The 18,890-nt window shown below is 29.0% G+C and overlaps 2 protein-coding genes across 2 annotated transcripts in view; one reads left to right on the forward strand and one right to left on the reverse strand.

Moving 5' to 3' along the window:
- LOC145755486 (chromatin remodeling protein domino-like) overlaps positions 1 to 16,277 on the reverse strand; it is a 40,453-nt gene extending 24,176 nt beyond the window's left edge. Inside the window, exons 1-27 of the mRNA XM_082571724.1 lie at positions 16,123 to 16,277; positions 14,962 to 15,259; positions 14,785 to 14,825; positions 14,547 to 14,642; positions 14,102 to 14,261; positions 13,613 to 13,726; positions 13,053 to 13,193; positions 12,247 to 12,433; positions 12,002 to 12,079; positions 11,341 to 11,501; positions 10,888 to 10,962; positions 10,390 to 10,512; positions 9,887 to 10,009; positions 9,235 to 9,361; positions 8,515 to 8,612; positions 8,040 to 8,156; positions 7,508 to 7,685; positions 6,500 to 6,624; positions 5,919 to 6,041; positions 4,652 to 4,822; positions 4,221 to 4,301; positions 3,480 to 3,616; positions 2,556 to 2,742; positions 1,717 to 1,856; positions 1,056 to 1,131; positions 637 to 699; positions 238 to 280 (exon numbers count right to left, since the gene is read on the reverse strand). Coding sequence (XP_082427850.1) covers positions 238 to 280; positions 637 to 699; positions 1,056 to 1,131; positions 1,717 to 1,856; positions 2,556 to 2,742; positions 3,480 to 3,616; positions 4,221 to 4,301; positions 4,652 to 4,822; positions 5,919 to 6,041; positions 6,500 to 6,624; positions 7,508 to 7,685; positions 8,040 to 8,156; positions 8,515 to 8,612; positions 9,235 to 9,361; positions 9,887 to 10,009; positions 10,390 to 10,512; positions 10,888 to 10,962; positions 11,341 to 11,501; positions 12,002 to 12,079; positions 12,247 to 12,433; positions 13,053 to 13,193; positions 13,613 to 13,726; positions 14,102 to 14,261; positions 14,547 to 14,642; positions 14,785 to 14,825; positions 14,962 to 15,234 — 3,238 coding nt within the window. The 5' untranslated portion in view covers positions 15,235 to 15,259; positions 16,123 to 16,277. The remainder of the gene's footprint in view (positions 1 to 237; positions 281 to 636; positions 700 to 1,055; positions 1,132 to 1,716; positions 1,857 to 2,555; positions 2,743 to 3,479; positions 3,617 to 4,220; positions 4,302 to 4,651; positions 4,823 to 5,918; positions 6,042 to 6,499; positions 6,625 to 7,507; positions 7,686 to 8,039; positions 8,157 to 8,514; positions 8,613 to 9,234; positions 9,362 to 9,886; positions 10,010 to 10,389; positions 10,513 to 10,887; positions 10,963 to 11,340; positions 11,502 to 12,001; positions 12,080 to 12,246; positions 12,434 to 13,052; positions 13,194 to 13,612; positions 13,727 to 14,101; positions 14,262 to 14,546; positions 14,643 to 14,784; positions 14,826 to 14,961; positions 15,260 to 16,122) is intronic.
- A 433-nt stretch (positions 16,278 to 16,710) lies between these two features.
- LOC145755489 (N-alpha-acetyltransferase 30-like) lies at positions 16,711 to 18,551 on the forward strand. Its single transcript, XM_082571728.1, has 5 exons — positions 16,711 to 16,750; positions 16,940 to 17,536; positions 17,619 to 17,742; positions 17,871 to 17,926; positions 18,096 to 18,551. Exons 2-5 carry the CDS (start codon positions 17,024 to 17,026, stop codon positions 18,240 to 18,242), a joined length of 840 nt encoding a protein of 279 aa, XP_082427854.1. The 5' UTR covers positions 16,711 to 16,750; positions 16,940 to 17,023; the 3' UTR covers positions 18,243 to 18,551.
- Positions 18,552 to 18,890: the final 339 nt, after the last annotated feature.

An 18,890-nucleotide genomic window follows, 5' to 3' on the forward strand; every position in this document is an offset into this window, starting at 1 on the left:
ATTATAATCTTGTTTTGTTTTTAAAACACATAAATTAAGTTAATTTTGTGCCAACGTCCACTAAGGTTAACAACATAGAAGGTTGCAACCTAACGATGCCAGAACTTGGTTGATATTTGCACTTAAATCAATCAGAACATTAACTTATAATAATGAACAACTGCAAGAAGTGCATTAAAGCTTAGATTGTAAAAGCATTACATTTAGAAGGGTTATATCAAGAAGATTACTACTAACCTGAATCAGTTTTCACAGTAACTTGTGTCTTGTTGGTTTGGTTCTAAAAAAAAATATAGAATTTTAACTAGATAGGTATCACAATAAATCTATATAGAATAAAGCTTGGTAGATGATATATTCTTAAGTGTATTGCCCAATTTGTGGGGCTTTAAAATATATAAAACTGTTGTTTGAGGTGCGCAGGTAAATTATCAGGAGCTAAATATTAACTTAGAGTTGTAAGCATATTACAACAACTAAAATACCAACAGTAGAGCAGGCTATTGACTAGTGTATATATAAATAGTTAAATTAGTTTTTTAAAATACAAATCTATTTATTATTTAATATGATGTTATCAGTAATTTTAGTGTAATCCTATATTGAAGTTAAGTTATATAGTCTAAGAGAATTTACCTTTTGTTGTATTTGTACCGAGCCTAATGGTTTCGACAGTGATAAAGTTGGATTCATGAATTTCTAAAAATTTTAAATAATAATTTAAACTAAATAATACAAAAAAGTTTAATTAGGTTTATAAATTTTGTTATGAAATTCTTTTGTACTTTTGCACCATTTTAATAATTTTCTGTTTATAATGCACAGGCATTGGAAAACTAGTAGTAACATGGTGTAAAAGTTTATACTTATTTCTGATTGGTCCGACAGTAAACAATGAAGTTATGTGATTAATAATCACTGCATTGTTTACCTCTTATACAATCAATATTTCAAAAAATTCAAATTAAAAACAGCTAAAAAATTATAATAAAAAAAGCAGAACTTGTTTTATTAAATTTTCATACTCCATGAAATCAAAAAATTGTTTTTTTTACCTGGTTTTGAAAAGCTTTGAATAATTTTTCCCTGACCATGGCTTCAACTTTAGCAGATATTTGATATTTTGTAGGACTAAAATTAAAATAAAATTGTTAAAATCAATATAATTATAAACTTTAATTAATGGATTTTTTAAAAATAATGTCGGGACGAGTACAATTAGTGACAAACACCACAAATGGGAAGGTTTTCACCGTTAATATCTCGTTTGATCTGCCCCCATGGCAAGTCAATGGTGTTGATTAAAACAACACCATGATGGTATAGGGGGCCTTACTTAATTGTGTAGTGTGTTAACAAGCTCATAGCCTACCCTGAAGTTGGTATTTTAATTGTTGTAATATGGTTGCAACTCTCAACTAATAGTTGCCGGCGATAAATTACCCGAGCACCATAAACAGCAGTTTGATTTATTTTATAGGCTTTTAAATTGGACAAAATATGATCGACCAAGCTCCACTACATGTAGATGGGTAAGTAGTAATAACCAAAAGTTTAAAACCCCAAAAAATATCAATATAAAACATATACTAACAGTACTATACCAATACTATTTCAAATCTTGAAACAAAGTAACTAAGGTTTAACTATTAAAACTAAAATGTTTTAGAATAGTTTAGTAGAAGTAGAGAGTATTAACATGAAACAAAAAATTACCTTTCTACTGGCTTAGTTGAACTTGATATTTCTTCAATTAACTTTTTGGTTGTTTTTAATAATGTACGAGATTTAAACTCCAATGATGAAATATTACACAATCTTTCTAGGCAGAAGTTTGAGCTCGAGAAATCATATTCCTGGGTAATATAAAGAAGGGTAAAAATTATTTAACTGTACTGGACAAAGAATTGTTTATATAACATATACTACTTAACTTCCAATTTAAATTAACATCTATACATAACAAAAACACAAGAGTGTGACACTTGTTACCCTGACCCAGTATAAAATTGACTTAAGCAGTTTTAGATAATATTGAATCATATTGCCTAATGGGCTTTTTTTAAGGCGCTATAACATGAAAATTGCTGGGATCGAACACAAGACCTCAGGTAGTGAAGCCAGGTGTTTTAATCAGTACACCCCACTGTCAAAAGATCCTTATAATTAGATTATAGTTTAATTCCTATTACTAACCAACAAAAAGCCTTACTAAAAAGACAAATGATAAATACTGATATTTTTATGATTAATGTCCATTATGATTTAGTTCAGACAAGCTATAGAGCTTTCTGAGTGGAGCATTTTGATTTAATTTTCCTCACATTGTTACAAGCTTATTAATAACAATAAACCTGTTCTTGAATTGAGGGTAGAACATTATTTTATATGTAAGTTATATTAATTTGTAATTTAACAAAAAATACATAAAAAAATTAAGAAATGCTGGTGCACACAGACAAAATGACAAACGGTATTACTTACAGGCATTAAAAAAACTAAACATTATACTAAATAGCCGTTATTACATTGAAAAATTGAAGTTATAACCCTACCTCAAAAACATTTTTTTCCATGGCCCTACCGCACAGCATAGGGGTTCTAACAACCAGAGGTGGGGTAACAAAGGGTGAGAGAGTGGGTCTCGGTTCAAATAAGTTAGGATGGTTGCAGACTTTACGAAGTTGCATTAAAACATTGATTACTGACATAAAATGACCGCCAGCTAATGTTTCTTTAGTCCTGTAAAAAAGTGATAAATTCTGTAAAACTATGTGTTTATATAACAGAGCTTAGGAGATGCTATATATATGTATATAATGTCCAATATGTAGACCTACAAAATAATAAAACTTGTGGTGTTCGAGTAATTGATCGACAAATATTGGATGCTCGTTGCGACAACAATTATATTCTCAACTGTAGGACGGGCTATTGACCAGTACCAATAATACAACTATGTGTATTTAATTTCAAATTTTTATATACTTGCAAGCTTATTTGGTTTGTGCTTATAGCGGTTAAATTGTAGTTTTTGTAACTTTAATATTTTTAATTCAAACTACTAGTAAGTTTAAATTAAAAAATTAACAAAAAAGTTGATTTAATTTCTGATTGGTCCGACAAAAACTAACACAAATAAGTTAGTTTTCTATAAACAATCAATTAGTTACAACACTATAATGTTGACTAAAATCTAACCTTAACAAACAAAAATGTTCTTATAAATACTTTTCGATAGCCCACCCCACAGTCGGATTTTAATTGTTATAATATAGTCACAACTCTCAACTAATATTTACCCATGATAATTTACCCAAGCACCACAAATAACAGTTTTATTTATTTTGTAGGCTTATAAATTGGACATAAATATATATTTAATAAATTAATTACATAGCCCCATTATAAATAGATGTTACAAATAATAGAATGATGACATAAACAGAGTTAAAATTTAAATTAAACAAAGTACTTACGATGCTCTTGACATAAAATCCTCATATAAGAATCGCTGTCTTTTAGATAAATGACATTTAATAACATGTTCATATTTATTCGGCATTTGTTTCTCAACATCTTTCTTAATTCTTCGAAGAAGAAAGGGTCTCAACACCTTGAAAAATAAATTCAAAATATAACTAAGCCATTGGTACATATTTTTCTATAGTACATTTACTTTAAAAAAGACCAAGAAATTTATAACTAACATGGTAAGTATAGTAAAACCTTATTATATTAGCAATTACGGTAACCATTTATTTGTTTAAAAATAAAATAACTTTAAAATGTAAATTTATTTTAATTTTGTGCCAACGTCCACTAAGGTTAACAACATAGAAGGTTGCAACCTAACGATGCCAGAACTTGGTTGATATTTGCACTTAAATCAGTCAGAACATTAACTTATAATAATGAACAACTGCAAGAAGTGCATTGAACTTAAATTAACCTTTAAAATTAGTAAGAATAGTGTGACCTATCATTAAGATAATATCAAGAATATATTAACGGTACCTATAAAATACATAGCATCAAATGAACCGAATGTATATCATATGGATTGCATGTTTTAGTTTATTTTAAATGAGTAAGTGTTAGGGTTACAGTTTAAATTATAAGATACTTTTGTTCCATTTATTAACCGTTTGATATACATTCAGTTTATTTGATCTTGCCATATTTTGTAGGTACCCTTATATTAACAGTGTTTAGATTACCTTATGTAGTCTTCTTATAATTTTTTCATTAAATTCTTGAGTACCATCGATCATACCAGTCATTGGGTTGGAAAACCATTCCTAAAATAATAAAACTCAGTATAACATCTTTCTTTTATTAATTTTATAGTGCTATATATTATAGTCTGATGATTATTTTACAGGTGGCAGAATGCTGTTATAAAAACCTAACTTAATACCATTATTAAGTCAAAAATAGTACTAGAAATTACATTCTATCTGTACATATATTAAATATCTTTGCACAACTTCTTCAAAAATATTTTTTGATTGTTGACCTGTCAAAATATTTAAGTTAAAAACCTTACTTTAATAACAGAACTACAAAAGCTGAGTATTAGAAACTAAATTTCATGTCTAAACATTTAAAAATAATACAACAACAATATACACCTTATAGTAGGTCATACCTTGAATTCTTTGTGAGATTGGAATACATGAGGCATTAGAAAGTGCATGAGTGACCATAGTTCCATCAAGTTATTTTGTAAAGGGGTTCCAGTTAGAAGTAACCTTCGTTGAGAGTTGAAATTAAGGAGAGTTTGCCAGCGCTGAGACTTAAAGTTTTTGATGTTCTGAGCCTAAGAAAACAGAGAAAAAACATTGAGTTAAAATTAAAATTAATAAAGGATTTAAATGCACTTTAATAAAATGCATTTTTATTAGTTTCTAATGGTTGTAAATGGTACTAGTTCAATTTTAAATATTTTATTAAAAAAATTTAGAAGAAATTAAAAATGATAGAATGTGATAATGTTGAAAGTAAGTGGTTGTAATTGTAAATGCAAGATTGATAATGTGAACAACAACACACTATCAAAGTTGCACTTTAGTTGCAACACTTTATATTTTAACAAATTTTAAATTAATTAGTTGTAAATATGATTCAACTATATATCAGGGAACGAAATAACGGGTCGCTATTCGCTAAAAGCGAATCGTTTTTCAAAATTAGCGAATCGTTTTTTACAAATATATTAGAAATAGCGAATCAACCAAAAAAGGTTCAGGCAGTGATAAAACTCTGGTGTATATTTTTACGATCTATTTGATCTATTTTAAACCGGTTTTACACTAATTTAATTACATCATAATCCTGCGTAAATGTAGGTTACTATAGGGCATTTAATAACAATAACTTTCCATGTTTTGGCAATGCGTAAATTTCGCTTCCAAGATCGTTCAGTTGTTGCGCAATTTTTTAAATGCATAACACAGCTTTAAAAGAATTAAAAATGTCTGGTTTTTGGCAAAATATTCTTAACGATTGTTTAACAATACGTTACATTTTAAAAATGCCACGCAACGCGTCAAGTGTTACAAAAAAACGAAGATTATGACTTGAACCTAATAATTACTCTAAAAATGCGACCTCGTTTTTAGCGAATCGGTCTTTTTTAGTTAAGCTGATATACAATACAATTTTCGTACAACTGATACTATACAGTTTTGTTTTTTATTGATATTATATTAACATATAATGATTAAAATAAGTTCTTAAAAGCTTTTCTTTTTCACAAAATTATGACAAAAAGGATCTACAGGCCTTACCCATACAAGATTTATATTTTTATTATAAAGCTATACTATATCATTATATTACAGTACTAAAAATTAGCCTTTAAAAATATTCTTTTCTATTATATATAAATATAGTTATGCCTTAATAACACTTACCTCATCCAGTATAAGATATCTCCACCTTTTTCTCCTGAAACTGGTATGATCTTGTAAGACCAACTTATAGGAAGTTATACAAACATGAAAAGCATTACTCTTAGTCCATCCTGTTCTTTTTAACTAAAAAATAAATTGTAAAATTTTAAGAAAAATACGTATTTTGAAATCTTTTTTATGCTTGTAATATTGCCAGAAAATATAAGAACTTCATCTTTTTTTATTTATCCTCGATGTAGGAAAGTCGACTTCATGACCTAAACATAGAGTAACATAAGTTACCCTGACCCAGTCTCGAGTTACCTTTGGTAGTTTCAGATATTATTGATTATAACTTTAATTTTATAAATTTATTAAAAAGTCCCTTTTAGAAAATGGAAGTTTTAACCAAAAAAATAATTAATTTTTGCGAGAATTTTTAAATGTCCTTGAGCTACGGGGTCATGTAATGCATGAGTGGGCACACAGACACGAAATCTCAAGTCTTAATTTTCCTGTATTGATCAACACAAGAGGGCATTAGAAAGCACTCGCATGTAAGTGTTAACAGGGTGAAAAAAGAGCGCAAAAATATTTTTTACCTTTCTTTCTTTTTGAGATCCATAATAAGTTAAAATCTTGAAGCCAGGACACCATTTCTTAAACTCCATCTCCCAGTTTAACATCACACTGGTTGGTACAACTATCAAGTGAGGACCCCATACTCCTGTTTAAACACAAGTGAAAATAACATCACCGAAATCAAGTATATATTTATTACAAAAATATTTTTAACTTAAAAGCAAATTTGGATTTAAATTAAAAACCTTAACTTTAGAATACTAGTCAATAGCCTACCCCACAGTCGGCATTTTATTTGTTGTAAAAAAGTTGCAACTATCAACTAATATTTGCCTGTGATAATTTACCCATGCACCATAAGCGGCAGTTCAATTTGTTTTGAAAGCCCGTTTATTGGACATTAGATACATATATACTATAAATATTCCCCCAACCAAAATCCATTACATATATAGATTTTGACTGAAAATTGCTTCATTCTACCAAATCATGCTTAAGATAGTTCTATTATTAAATGTTCTAGACCGTTTATCACTACAGCCCACATAGCAGGAATGCAGAGAGTAAAGAGGTTAGGTTAGTATATGAAGCATACACTGGTCGTTGTGCTACCAATAAACACAACAACTGAAGATACTTCAATTATTTAAACAGTTGACTTATTATGTTTTGTGTAAAAATTTTAAAAGCATAAATGATTCAAAACTGAAGCCAACATTCTATTTATACGAAATGGAGCAGGGTGATATATACATGTATGTCTAATTATAAATAAGCATTTAAAATAAAACTGCTGTTTCTCGTGCATGGATAAATTAAATTATTGCGAGCAAATATTAGTTGAGAGTTGCAACCATTAAAATGCCGACAGTAGAGCAGGATAACAACAAGCGTTTATAACTGTGTTTGTAAGAGTTATTACTAGAATAAAAACAGTGACTTGTGTTTTTATTCTAGTTAGCTATAACCAAGTTTCGCCTAGTAAACAGTAAGTTTTTAGACAAGAAGTTAAGGTAAAAACACCTCACCTTTATCACAAGCAAGATGAGCTAACAGAGCAATAGTTTGAATAGTTTTTCCCAACCCCATCTCATCAGCTAATATTCCATTCAACCTCTTGTTAAACATGGTCACCAACCAGTCTAACCCAATATGTTGATATTCTCTTAAAGTGTGTCGTAATAATGGAGGTATTGGGGTAACTACCTGAAAGACAAAACATAATATTTTTAGAATGAGTTAGGTTAATAAAATATTTAAAAGAAAATGATTTTATTGGTAGGTAATAATTATATCAAAAATATGCACTAATAAATAGGGAAAAAAATAACTGTTCTTGATAGGCTATTGTGTTAATTATATTAGAAGCCTTAAAAAATTACTAATGCTAAATTTAAAAATATAAAATCTGTATATATATACAATATATATATATACTTATATATAACTTAAACTTATTAAAGTTTGCAATACACCCTTATGTAATACAAAAAATGTAACTTGTACACAATACAACTAACAAACTGTATTAGTACTTAAGTTGAGTTTAAATATATTAACCTGTGTAGTTGCAAGGGTATGTCCAGTAGGTTGTAAACTTTGTGCTTCTGCTGCTACATCAGTAATTTCCTTGTTCGGGGTGGACTCTCTATCTTCCCTAGTGGTACTTTCATCCAACTGTTAAAAAATCGATCAAAATTTTGTTAAAACTTCCGTTAAAAATAAACCTTTCAACCTACAAGTAAGTATCTAAAAATAACTTTCAACCAATTATTGGTATACATAGGTTAAAAAAGGGTCTACAGCCATTTATCTTAATACTTTATGTCAATTTAAACAAGTCAATTGGTCATAAAGTCTTGAAATTAGTGAAATTTAGGCCATTTTATGACAATTTTTTGGTGAATTTTGCCAAATACAGTCAGCAAAGCCCACCAGTTTAGTCTTACAGCTTTTGTTTTAAAAAATCTGAGCCCTAATAGTTAAATATACAAATACAAAAGTTTTGCTTTTTAGGTTTACAAATCTAACCAACCTTGTCCTTTTGTTCTTGTTTAATTTCATCTTTATTTGAGGACAATTTAAGAAGATAATCCATCCCTATCTCCTCCTGCTCGTTCTCTTCTTCATTGTCTGTAACAATCAAGCAATTATGATGTCATATTAATAACATATTGATGTTAAATAAACTGTAAGGTTAAAACCTACAAAAAATAAATTGAAAACATAAAATGACAAAAATAATTGGTCAATTTATTGAAAATTTGAAATGTAATCTCTCCTGGAAGCCTGAAACTTAATAAAGTTGCAGGAATGAAAAGAAAGATGTTAATGTTGCCTCGTGTTACACCCTCATATACTATACAAAGTAAAAAGGGGAAAAATAAAGGCTATAAAAAATTCAAATAATTTTAACTTAAAAATTTTAACATTTTAACTTGGGTATAACCAGGTTGAATAACCAAAACAAATAGTAAACTTGAAGTCACATAATTTTAGGACAGCAAATGTAAAACGATATTTGTAAAAGTGACAACAACGGTATACTTTAAATATCGTGATTATATGAATAGTAATAACCTATTATCTAATATATGTATATATATTGATGGAGTTTGGGTTAGGGTTTAAATAGGGTTTAGTTTGTGAATATATATAGTTTAAAGAACTGTAAAATCAATAGAAAATTTGCCTAGAAACTTAAAGCATACTTAAACCAAATTCTAATAAAAAATTATCAAAATATTGAACAAACCTTCAGCTTCTGATTCTTCTGAACTTTCGTCTTCGCTTTGACTTGCCGGTGTCGGAGGAGGGGAAGTCCCTTGGAAAGCACCACCGTACATTTTCATGAGTTCTTCGATGGGCATTTCACCTTCAGCCTGTTAAAAGACAAAAATTTAAAATTGAGACCACATTATGACAATTACAATCTTGACCATAGGAAAGGCTATTAACTTGATTACTAAGTTATGTTCACTGGTTTTAATCCCCAATGCAATATAGATATACACAGGGGTCGTATGAATCAGTGTGATAATATCCTCCCATTAATGACCTTACATAAAACTATATATTCATAAAGGTAAAGAGATGGGAGGCTTCAACAATATAAATTTAACCCTAGTTAAAAAACTGCCTTTGAAGCAACTTTAAAGGCCAATATAGTAAACATATATACATATAAAGTCATTAAGCTTAATCATACTAGTCGTTAGCCCACTCTACAATCGCAACTTTTATTATCGTAATATGGTAGCAACTTATAACTTCCAATTGCTAGCGATAATTAGCAGTCTTTTACCATTATGCAAGGTTATAAATTAGACCATGTTACACAACTAAAGCTCTATGACATATACATAGATCCGAAGCAAAAACTTAAAAAAGCCAAAAATTAAACCTACTTGCAAGTTGTTGATCTCCACCTTGTGGTCAACCTCTCCCAACTCTTCTTCTTCTTTCATCGTCTCCTCATCATCAGTTGATCCCTCCTCATCTGAGCTGTTAAAGTCCTTTGTGTCTTCCTTCTGTGATAATTTAAAATTTGTTTATATTTCAATTTCTTAACATTTAAATAGAACCATACTGTTTAAACCTATTATAAATTACTTGACAGCCTGCCCCACAGTGCATTTTAATTGTTGTAATATGGTCGCAACTCTTAACTAATATTTGCCCCCAATAATTTACCTGTGCACCACAACAGCGGGTTAATTTATATTGTAGGCCTATAAATTGAACATATATATATATATCGTTTACTAAAGTCCATTATTAGAGATTTTGTTTGTTATAAAATAAAGCTTGTTTTCTAAACATATTGTCAATTTCTGACGTATTGTTCTTTAAGAAATAAAAAAAACAAAATCAAATTAGAAAAACATGATAAATTAATTGATCCACAAACCTCAGTTTTAAGTTTCTTTGGTTCGACTTCATGACCTTCTGACCCCTGTCGTTTTCGAGCCGACCTCCGAAGAGAGATGGGAGTCGGTTTGTTCTTCTCCTCACCATCAGAGAGGACATCATCCTGAAAGAAAAATAGAGAATTTAATTTAAAAAAAAGGATGTTTAGTTATATAAAAAATTATCACAACTATTGACGAAATTATACTAATTTACTGTAATATTACCAATAACCTTTTGCAAGAAAATGCCATTATTTCAACAACAGAACAATTTTTTTTAACCATTTTTTACCCAAACCCTTATCTAAAAAAGGTAAAAAGATTTCGTAAAGAGTTCACCTAAACTTTAGTGAAAGCCCTTTCAGATACATATTCAACTAATAATGTACTAAAACCATGGTAAATAAAAGTTTAACATGAATATATAATGCAAAATTCACCCTTTATCCATAGTAAACAAGTAGCAATCTAAAAAATTGCATTTTTAAATTACTTACGTCATTATCGATAATAGTTTGTTCTTCTTGTATTTCAACATCAGGTTTAACCTCCTTTTCTGTGCTGGTAGACTCCTGAAAAACAAATAAGTTGTTAAATAAAATGGAAATTACAAATATAACTTAATATTTTTATTAGTTTGTTGTTTATTCCGTGATTTATCCGAGTTAAGTTGAAATCTTAACTCGGATATTTTCGTGAAATATTTTTATTTATTTCCTTTGAATGACCAAGTAAAGAATGGATTTCTTTAAAGGTAAAGTGATAGGAAAATCACCAATAATCCTTAAGTAGATTATCATAAACACTTAAGTAATAAAACCACTTTCTATATTAGGTTTGCATAGCAGAACTGTATTAAAGACAAAGTAATGTATATAACATAAAATTTTTAAACTTTATTGACAAAAATATATTTTTTAAACCTATTTTCGTGATCCACAAAATCTTACCTCGTCTTTATCCTCTTTCTTGTCTTCTTCCGCCAGCTCTTTATCCTCCTCAAGTGGTTTCCCAATATTCTCAACTAAGTCAGTTGGAAGTTGCGACAGAAGATCTTCAAATGGTACCTCGCTCTCCTTCTTCAATAACTCCACCTCATCATTTTCTGCATCTAAATGCAAGTTAAACTAATGCAAATCTCTTTTCAAATTTTAACTACGACAGTATTTAAAATTTTAGTTTTTTTTTAACCTTTTAAACCTGTAGATTTTGTATTACATTTTTACAGCGTTTAATCTAAGCAATGCGTTAAGGTTTATAAAAGTAAGTTAAACTAATGCAAATTTTAAAACTATTTATAAATGTTTAATTTCCCACATTAAAATGTTGTTTTAGTGGATTTTTCATTAGATTCTTACAGAGTTAAATTTAAGCAGTGGTTTTGGACATCTTTTAAGTAGTTATTAAATTATATAAAGAAGCAATATTTAATTGAAATTGTAAGTTGTGTTCATTTAAAAATGAAACTTCAAATTTTATTTTACTTTCGTTTTTAGTTTTAATAAAAACTTTATAAGGCAAATCAGTGAGACATTGCAATCATAATTATCAGCATTACGTCCCGTCTTCAATCACATCATTTTTGCCACTCTATAACATCACAGTACTCACCATTGTTGTCATTGTTCTCCTCTTCAACTGCAATTGTTTCTTCATCATCACTGGAGACACCTTGTGGCAGAAAATCATCTAAAGACGAAATAAAAATTAGATTTTCAGAATTTTTTGTAGCGTTGTTTTTTTGATCTTATGCCCAGCAATATTACTTTAAAAATAACGACTAAAATATTGTTTTAAATATTAGTGTAAAAAATTGCCATAAATGTTATAAAATAAATCAAGTTTTGAGAACGTACCATCACTAGCATGAGCAGAACTGCTTGCTTTTGACACAGAGGGGCTTCTAGAACCTTCAGGCTGATTTAAACCCTGGGTTAACCAGTCAGAATACTTTGCTGTTTGGTCAACAATATAACTAAGATGAAGATCTAATGCTTTCATTCGCTTTTCATCCAATAATGATCGCTGCTTGTACTCTACAACCTAGGAAAGAAAAAAAGTGTTACTTATAAGTGTGAAAAATATTTGGAAATCATGTGGTCAAAAGTTGAAGACATTGCAGAATCTAAAGTTGGTTTAAACCAAAAAAAACAGGGGTCACAACAAGTATATATTTACAAATACCTAGGAGCCACTATTTATTTTAAAGCATTACAAAACCTATTTCAAGTTCGAAAAAAAAAATTATGTTACGGCGATATTTGCTGTCAACTAAATGGTGATAAGTTAACAGAAGCAGATCCCGTATTAATATTTGAATCTAAGTTTAAACACAAGGAAATAACGTCCTTGCATTTTCGGAAAATCTAGGTCACAAGATTCAGTAGTTTAAAAATAAAAAATAACTGTTAAACTGTACAACAATTTAACCTATTTTTGGCTAAAATTTAAGGTTTTTAGGTGTCTTAAGGCATTTGTAGTTCAGTTGTTTAACAAAAATTAAAGGTTTAAGCAAAAATTATTTTTTGTTCTTGGTTCACTGGTAAAAAAGTGTTGTGACAGTATTACAACAACTAAAATTCTGACCGTAGAGCAGGCTAGTAACTAGAATAGGATGTATATATATATACCCTTTTTATTACATTTAATAAATAAAACAAACCTTCTCAATATTTGACCAAAAAGTTTTTACTTGTCGAGCCATCTTAGAAGCAATTCTCCTAAGTTTAAGTTGCTCGTCTTTCTCAGCCTTCTTTACTTTCTCTTCCTGGTCTTTGTGATAATTCGAAACCATTCGAACCAACTTCAAAAGAAAAAAACTTTATAATATATATATATAAAGTTTCGATTGTATTAAATATGCCTAAACTTTTTTTGAACTGATGCATATATATATATATATATATTAAAACATAAATTTATAGGACAAATAAATCAAAATAATTTTATTATAGATCTACAATTATGCTAATTCTTAAATGTTGATAATAAACCAATGTATTTTTAAGGTATATATATACCTTTGAAATATAGAGGATTGAAAGTATATATTATAGGGTTATGAAACAGATCGCATGTATTAAATGTTTTCTGAATTAAGTAAGTTAAAGTTCAATTTATGCAATTCTTTTGTTCCATATAATCCATTAGGTATATATACATTTTATTTTGTATATATTTTATAGGTAGCTGTATTCTTAATTTACAGTAAGTAGTTATTACCTTTCTTGCTGCAATTCTTTTCCATTTTCGTTCCTGGGCGAAGTCAGCAGCCAACCATCTCATTTCTTCAAGTAAGTAGTCCCAGTGAGCTTTGTTGCGGGGCGGTTCTTGGACCTTTGGACAAGTAGAAAAGGTTTAATTTTTAAGTTTTAGTTTAGGCAATTAGAGACAGGGTTATAAATAACTTTTTCAATCTTAGTCGTCGGTTAACAACATATGTGTATACACACAATTTCTAAAAGGTTTAAAATAAATTTTAGTCTAAATAAAAACTTTACAGACAAACTTGAGATGCAAACAGTTAAACAGTTTAATTACAAGTTTATTATATATAATTATTATAAATTTATTTTCATACTTTAAAGCTAAATTCACAAGTTTGTATAAATCTTTAAAAGTCGACTTAAGAAGAAACATTAACACACCTAAAATGAAGTTAGTGTAACAGTTTTCATTTCCAACTCTAAAATTTTAGTCACTTTTTCTCACCTTAGGAAGTCTTCTTTGTGACCAGAGTCCCTGCCTCCTAAGATCAGCAACTCTTCTTTGCACCACTGCCTCCTGTTTTGCTCTCTCCAGTATCTCCTCCTGGGAGTTTATGGTGTCGTGGTAGACATCCGATAACTGGTTCCGAGAAACTCTTTTCATCCTGAAAAATTAAAATTTGTTTAGTTAAACTAATATTCATAAATTTTGCCATTATATATATATATATATATATTAAATTTATAACCATTTTAATATATAGGCTATACAACTTTTTTAATAAATGGCATAAAAACCTAAAGATATAAGCTAATAAAATGTCCAAAATCCTCAAAATCTAAATTTATGCTGCGCTTATAAATAAATCTTTTTACCTATTTTCTGCCTAAATTTTTTGTTTTGTTTTAGTTTTAAATGTATATCTCTTTAAGATAAAATCATTTTAAACCTGTGAACAATAGAGGGTGAAATTGGGTTCGAAGACTTAACATTTTTAAGGATTGGTTTCGGTGCAGGTTCAATTGAAGGTGGGGCTTTTGGAGCGCTGAACAAAATTAAAGTTTAATTTAAACCAACACACATAACCTTAAACCTTAATGTTAACTCATTGTTATTTTACTTATTCCAATACTGTCATAAAATTAAATTAAGAAAGTTTTTAGAAAATTGAATTAAATAACTTTTACCTTTCAGTTGCAGTTGCTTCTTTTTTCTTAGTATCCGATTCCTACAAAAATAAATTATTTACACAATACTGTAATATTACCTTAAAAAACATATATATATATATATATATATAGCTAAAAATGAAAACAAAAAAGCACAGTCTTAAAATGGTGTAACTGAGATTAAATTCTACTGACCTTGTTTATTTTATTGGTTTCCTGATTAATTTTATTTTTATCAGATTCATTTTGAACGATTGGGTTCTGTGCAAGATGATCAATTACAAGTTGTGATGGTCGCTTCTTGAACTGCCCAAAATCAGAATAATTTCCTCCATGTTGGAGGAAAAATAACTCTGTGGCAAGATCTTTAAACTTCTTGTTGCACTCGGCGAGTAAACGTTCATTTTCAGCGTTTACTAAAGCTCGTTTTTCTTCGATTGTAAGTTCATTGTTTGTGCTCAGTGTCATTTTAAAGCAGATCGCTTAAAAATTTCTGAAAATAAAAAAAAAATCATTAAATCAAAAAATGCCCATGTTACTATCTTTAAGCAAGTTAGTATAAATAGAGACTTAAAGGCGAATAGTGTGGCATTGGTGGTCCTCAAACCCCAAACTTTCCGGATTTTGGTGTGACGCCATGACCGCCACACCACGCTACCAGGAATTAATAAATGTGGGGAGACCTTTTTATTAACGTTTAATGAATCCTATACAACAAAAAAACGATGCCATTTGTGGCAAATTTTTTTTTAATTACTATTTGAAATGTATTAGGGACTCGAAAAACATTTTTCAGGTTATTATAAATATATATATTTTTTAAATAAATAGAATGAAGATTAGCAATAAACATTTATGCGGAAATGTTAACATATGAACATAAAAATCCATTAAATACTGAATTGTAAAATGTGAAATATGTGCATGGTAAATCACCTACTGACCAAAACTAAAAAAATGCCATTTGTGGTGAGCTTACAAAATGTAGCAAATAACAAAAGATTAATTTTTTTTAAACAAAAAATCACCAAATTCTAGTCACTGCAAGTCTGATTGTTAGAGGAAGTTATAATTTTAATATCAGTAACGCACAATTTAATGTTTACATAACCAGCAAAAATATTGCGCATATTAAAATGAAACATTTTTTTTTGGCGCGTCAATGCGCAAATTAATTAATCTAACTTGTTAGTAGTTTCAATGCAATATTTTTACACTTATTAGGCAAACTTTGTTTAAAAAATTGTAAAACGTGCCCCAAAACACATGCACACGTGGTTTCGAACAAAAACGCTGCATTCCAAGTGTTATATAACGAACAACTTTAATTAAAAAAAATAAATTTTAAGACCACACCTTATATCCAGTGAATATCTTGACTGTCGTAGACCATCGAAGATCATACTAATGCTTAATATCAGCTTGAATATCTACAAATGTTTCTACATAACTTCTTTTGCATTAAAACATCTAACAACCATTCAGATCCAACGTGGAAGAAGAAAGGAATAGAAAAAATTCTGGAATGACCGAACAAAAAACGCACTAAATTTTAGCGCATGCGCACTGGAGGTGTTGCCTTTTTTACTGCATGAATTCTTTGTTTCTTTTTTATATTATTATGGCGCCTAAATTAAGCCGCACCGTTGCCCCGTAATTAACAAAAACTTATAGTAATTAAATAAATTTACAATGAAATACATGTAAAGTCTTTCAGACTATGCTAAACTACGATTTTTTGCGTTTTTAATCCCTAAATATAATCTAGTTTTGCACTATCAAAAAATCTGTTTTTAGTAAACGAAATTACATAAAACCTTTAATTTATACCTTATTTTAATTTAATTAACTTTAAAACCAATTGGTTTTGTTGTTAAAAAACAAAATAATGTAAAAATTAAAAATATTTTGCATACGGTTTAGTTTATCCTCAATCGAGCTACCTGTAAGTTAAAAGCATTGCGGCAAAACCAAACATAAAAGGGTTTGTTATTATTTATGTTGACAGTCTGACTAATTACCATCTGTTGTTTTTGTTTGTTTATAGAATTATCTAAACTTTACATACATAAGTATTTAGTTAATATAATTGGTATACGCGCTTACAAACGTAGAAAAATTAAATATCTTAACAGCTTGACGTTTTTTTTTTTAATTTTTATTTGTATTTTAGATTTACATTCGTTTTGTATGATTGTATAAATCGAGCTTCTGGATACGTCTTAAGAAGACAACGCAAAATAGTTTTACAAATTCAATGGAGATAGAAACTAAAGAAGTACATAATAATCATGAAGCACTTAAACTAAAACAGAATACAAAATCACAAAATGGAATTCATAAACACCTTATAAAGGACGAAATACCTAATGGACTATCAGACACAACAGAACAAAATAAAGACAACTCTTCTAATTTAAAACAGGACAAAGAAATTGTGAATGATACTTATTTAAATTCAAGTGAAAATCAAGAACTAAGAAAAACAAATACAGAATCTCAGAACTCTAAAAATAATGACATTAATGAATTGGAAAAGAGGTTAAAAGAGTCCCTAAAAGTTGACAAATCCGACCACCCTACTGATGTCCATGAACTAGATATTACAGACAGTGTTGTATCCGCAAGTCTTGGTATCTGTTATGTTCGATATAAAAGTGAACTTCAAATGCCAGCCATTATTCACCTTATTACTAAGGACCTTTCTGAACCTTATTCTATTTATACTTACCGCTATTTTATCCACAATTGGCCCAACTTGTGCTTTTTGGTAAGCAAAATTTTGTTTAATATACCTTGCATTTGTTAAGACTTGGTAATTTTTGTTGATGTATATTTTTTTTAATTTTAAGGCAATAAATGAATCGAAATATGTTGGGGCAATAGTCTGTAAGCTTGATCTTCACAAAAAAGTAACTCGGCGAGGTTACATTGCTATGCTTGCTGTGGACCAATCAGTTAGAAGAAAAAAAATTGGTAAAAAATATATATCAAAGACATACCCTTAATTTTTTTTTTTCTAGGTTGTGATTACTTTGCAATAATTTGTGTATGTATGTATGCATAGATTTGAATTGAAATTAAATAGTGTTGTAATTTTTTAGGTAGTAACTTGGTCAAAATGGCAATTGAAGCAATGATAGAGGAGGGCTGTGATGAGGTAATGAAATAAATGTTTATATTTTTCTTGTACCTTAAATAATAAAAATACAACTCAGCATTATGGATAACTTCGAACTTTAAAAATTAATCCATTGGCAACAATTCCATAATTTTTTTTCTGCTCAGACTATTTTCAATTAAACTCATTGTATTTTTTTATTATTTAGGTTGTTTTAGAAACTGAAGTAACCAATGCAGCAGCATTAATGTTATACAAAAACTTAGGATTTGTGAGAGACAAACGCTTGTTTCGTTATTATCTTAATGGTGTCGATGCACTAAGATTAAAGTTATGGTTGTGCGGTAAATTTTAAAATTTTATTCCTTTTTAGTTTTTACCGAAATTATTTTTTTTGAATTTTTTCTTGAAGTACAGATTTTGAAATTAAAAATCAATATTAGTTGATAAACTTATGATAAAACTGGAATTGTATTGCGTAAATTTCGATTCTTAAAATGACTTAACTGGCTGGCCTTTTGTTCTTTCTATTTATTAGTAATTTATGTTATTGCCACTGTTAAGTTCTTCATAGAAAACGGGCATTCTGAATAAATGAAAGTAGCTTTTTATGCAAAGAAAATAAATGTTGTTACAATTTTCTTTTAATTTAAGAAATTATTATTTTAAAAATAAAAAAAACTTTTGAACTTTTGCGTGTGTTTTTGTAGTACGAACGTCTTTAGTAGTTGGTCATAATTTAGCTAATTTGGGACTGAAAATTACTACTAACATGGCATACTCACTGGCAGCCTAGTTCTATTTATTTTAATAGAAATGTTGGTAAAAACGGTTTAAAGGTAAAAAAAAATGCTTTTTAAGGAAGCATGCTCCCGTACACCACTAGTGGTTTTGAGATCTTATTTTGTCACCCCTAACAACAAGACTCTGGCCATATAGCCACTGCTACCAGCTATAAACCCACTGCCATATTAACAAATCATCTTCCTGAGTAAAAGTTTAA

Source organism: Corella eumyota, chromosome 6 (assembly GCF_963082875.1).
Source record: "Corella eumyota chromosome 6, kaCorEumy4.1, whole genome shotgun sequence".
NCBI lineage: Eukaryota > Metazoa > Chordata > Ascidiacea > Phlebobranchia > Corellidae > Corella > Corella eumyota.

What these genes read in the sequence shown, in the direction of transcription:
- LOC145755489 (XM_082571728.1), top strand. Translation starts at nt 17,024, where the DNA reads ATGGAGATAGAAACTAAAGAAGTACATAATAATCATGAAGCACTTAAA. An exon ending in GGCCCAACTTGTGCTTTTTG is followed by an intron (nt 17,537 to 17,618) that starts GTAAGCAAAATT and finishes TTTAATTTTAAG; the next exon opens with GCAATAAATGAATCGAAATA. An exon ending in TAGAGGAGGGCTGTGATGAG is followed by an intron (nt 17,927 to 18,095) that starts GTAATGAAATAA and finishes TTTATTATTTAG; the next exon opens with GTTGTTTTAGAAACTGAAGT.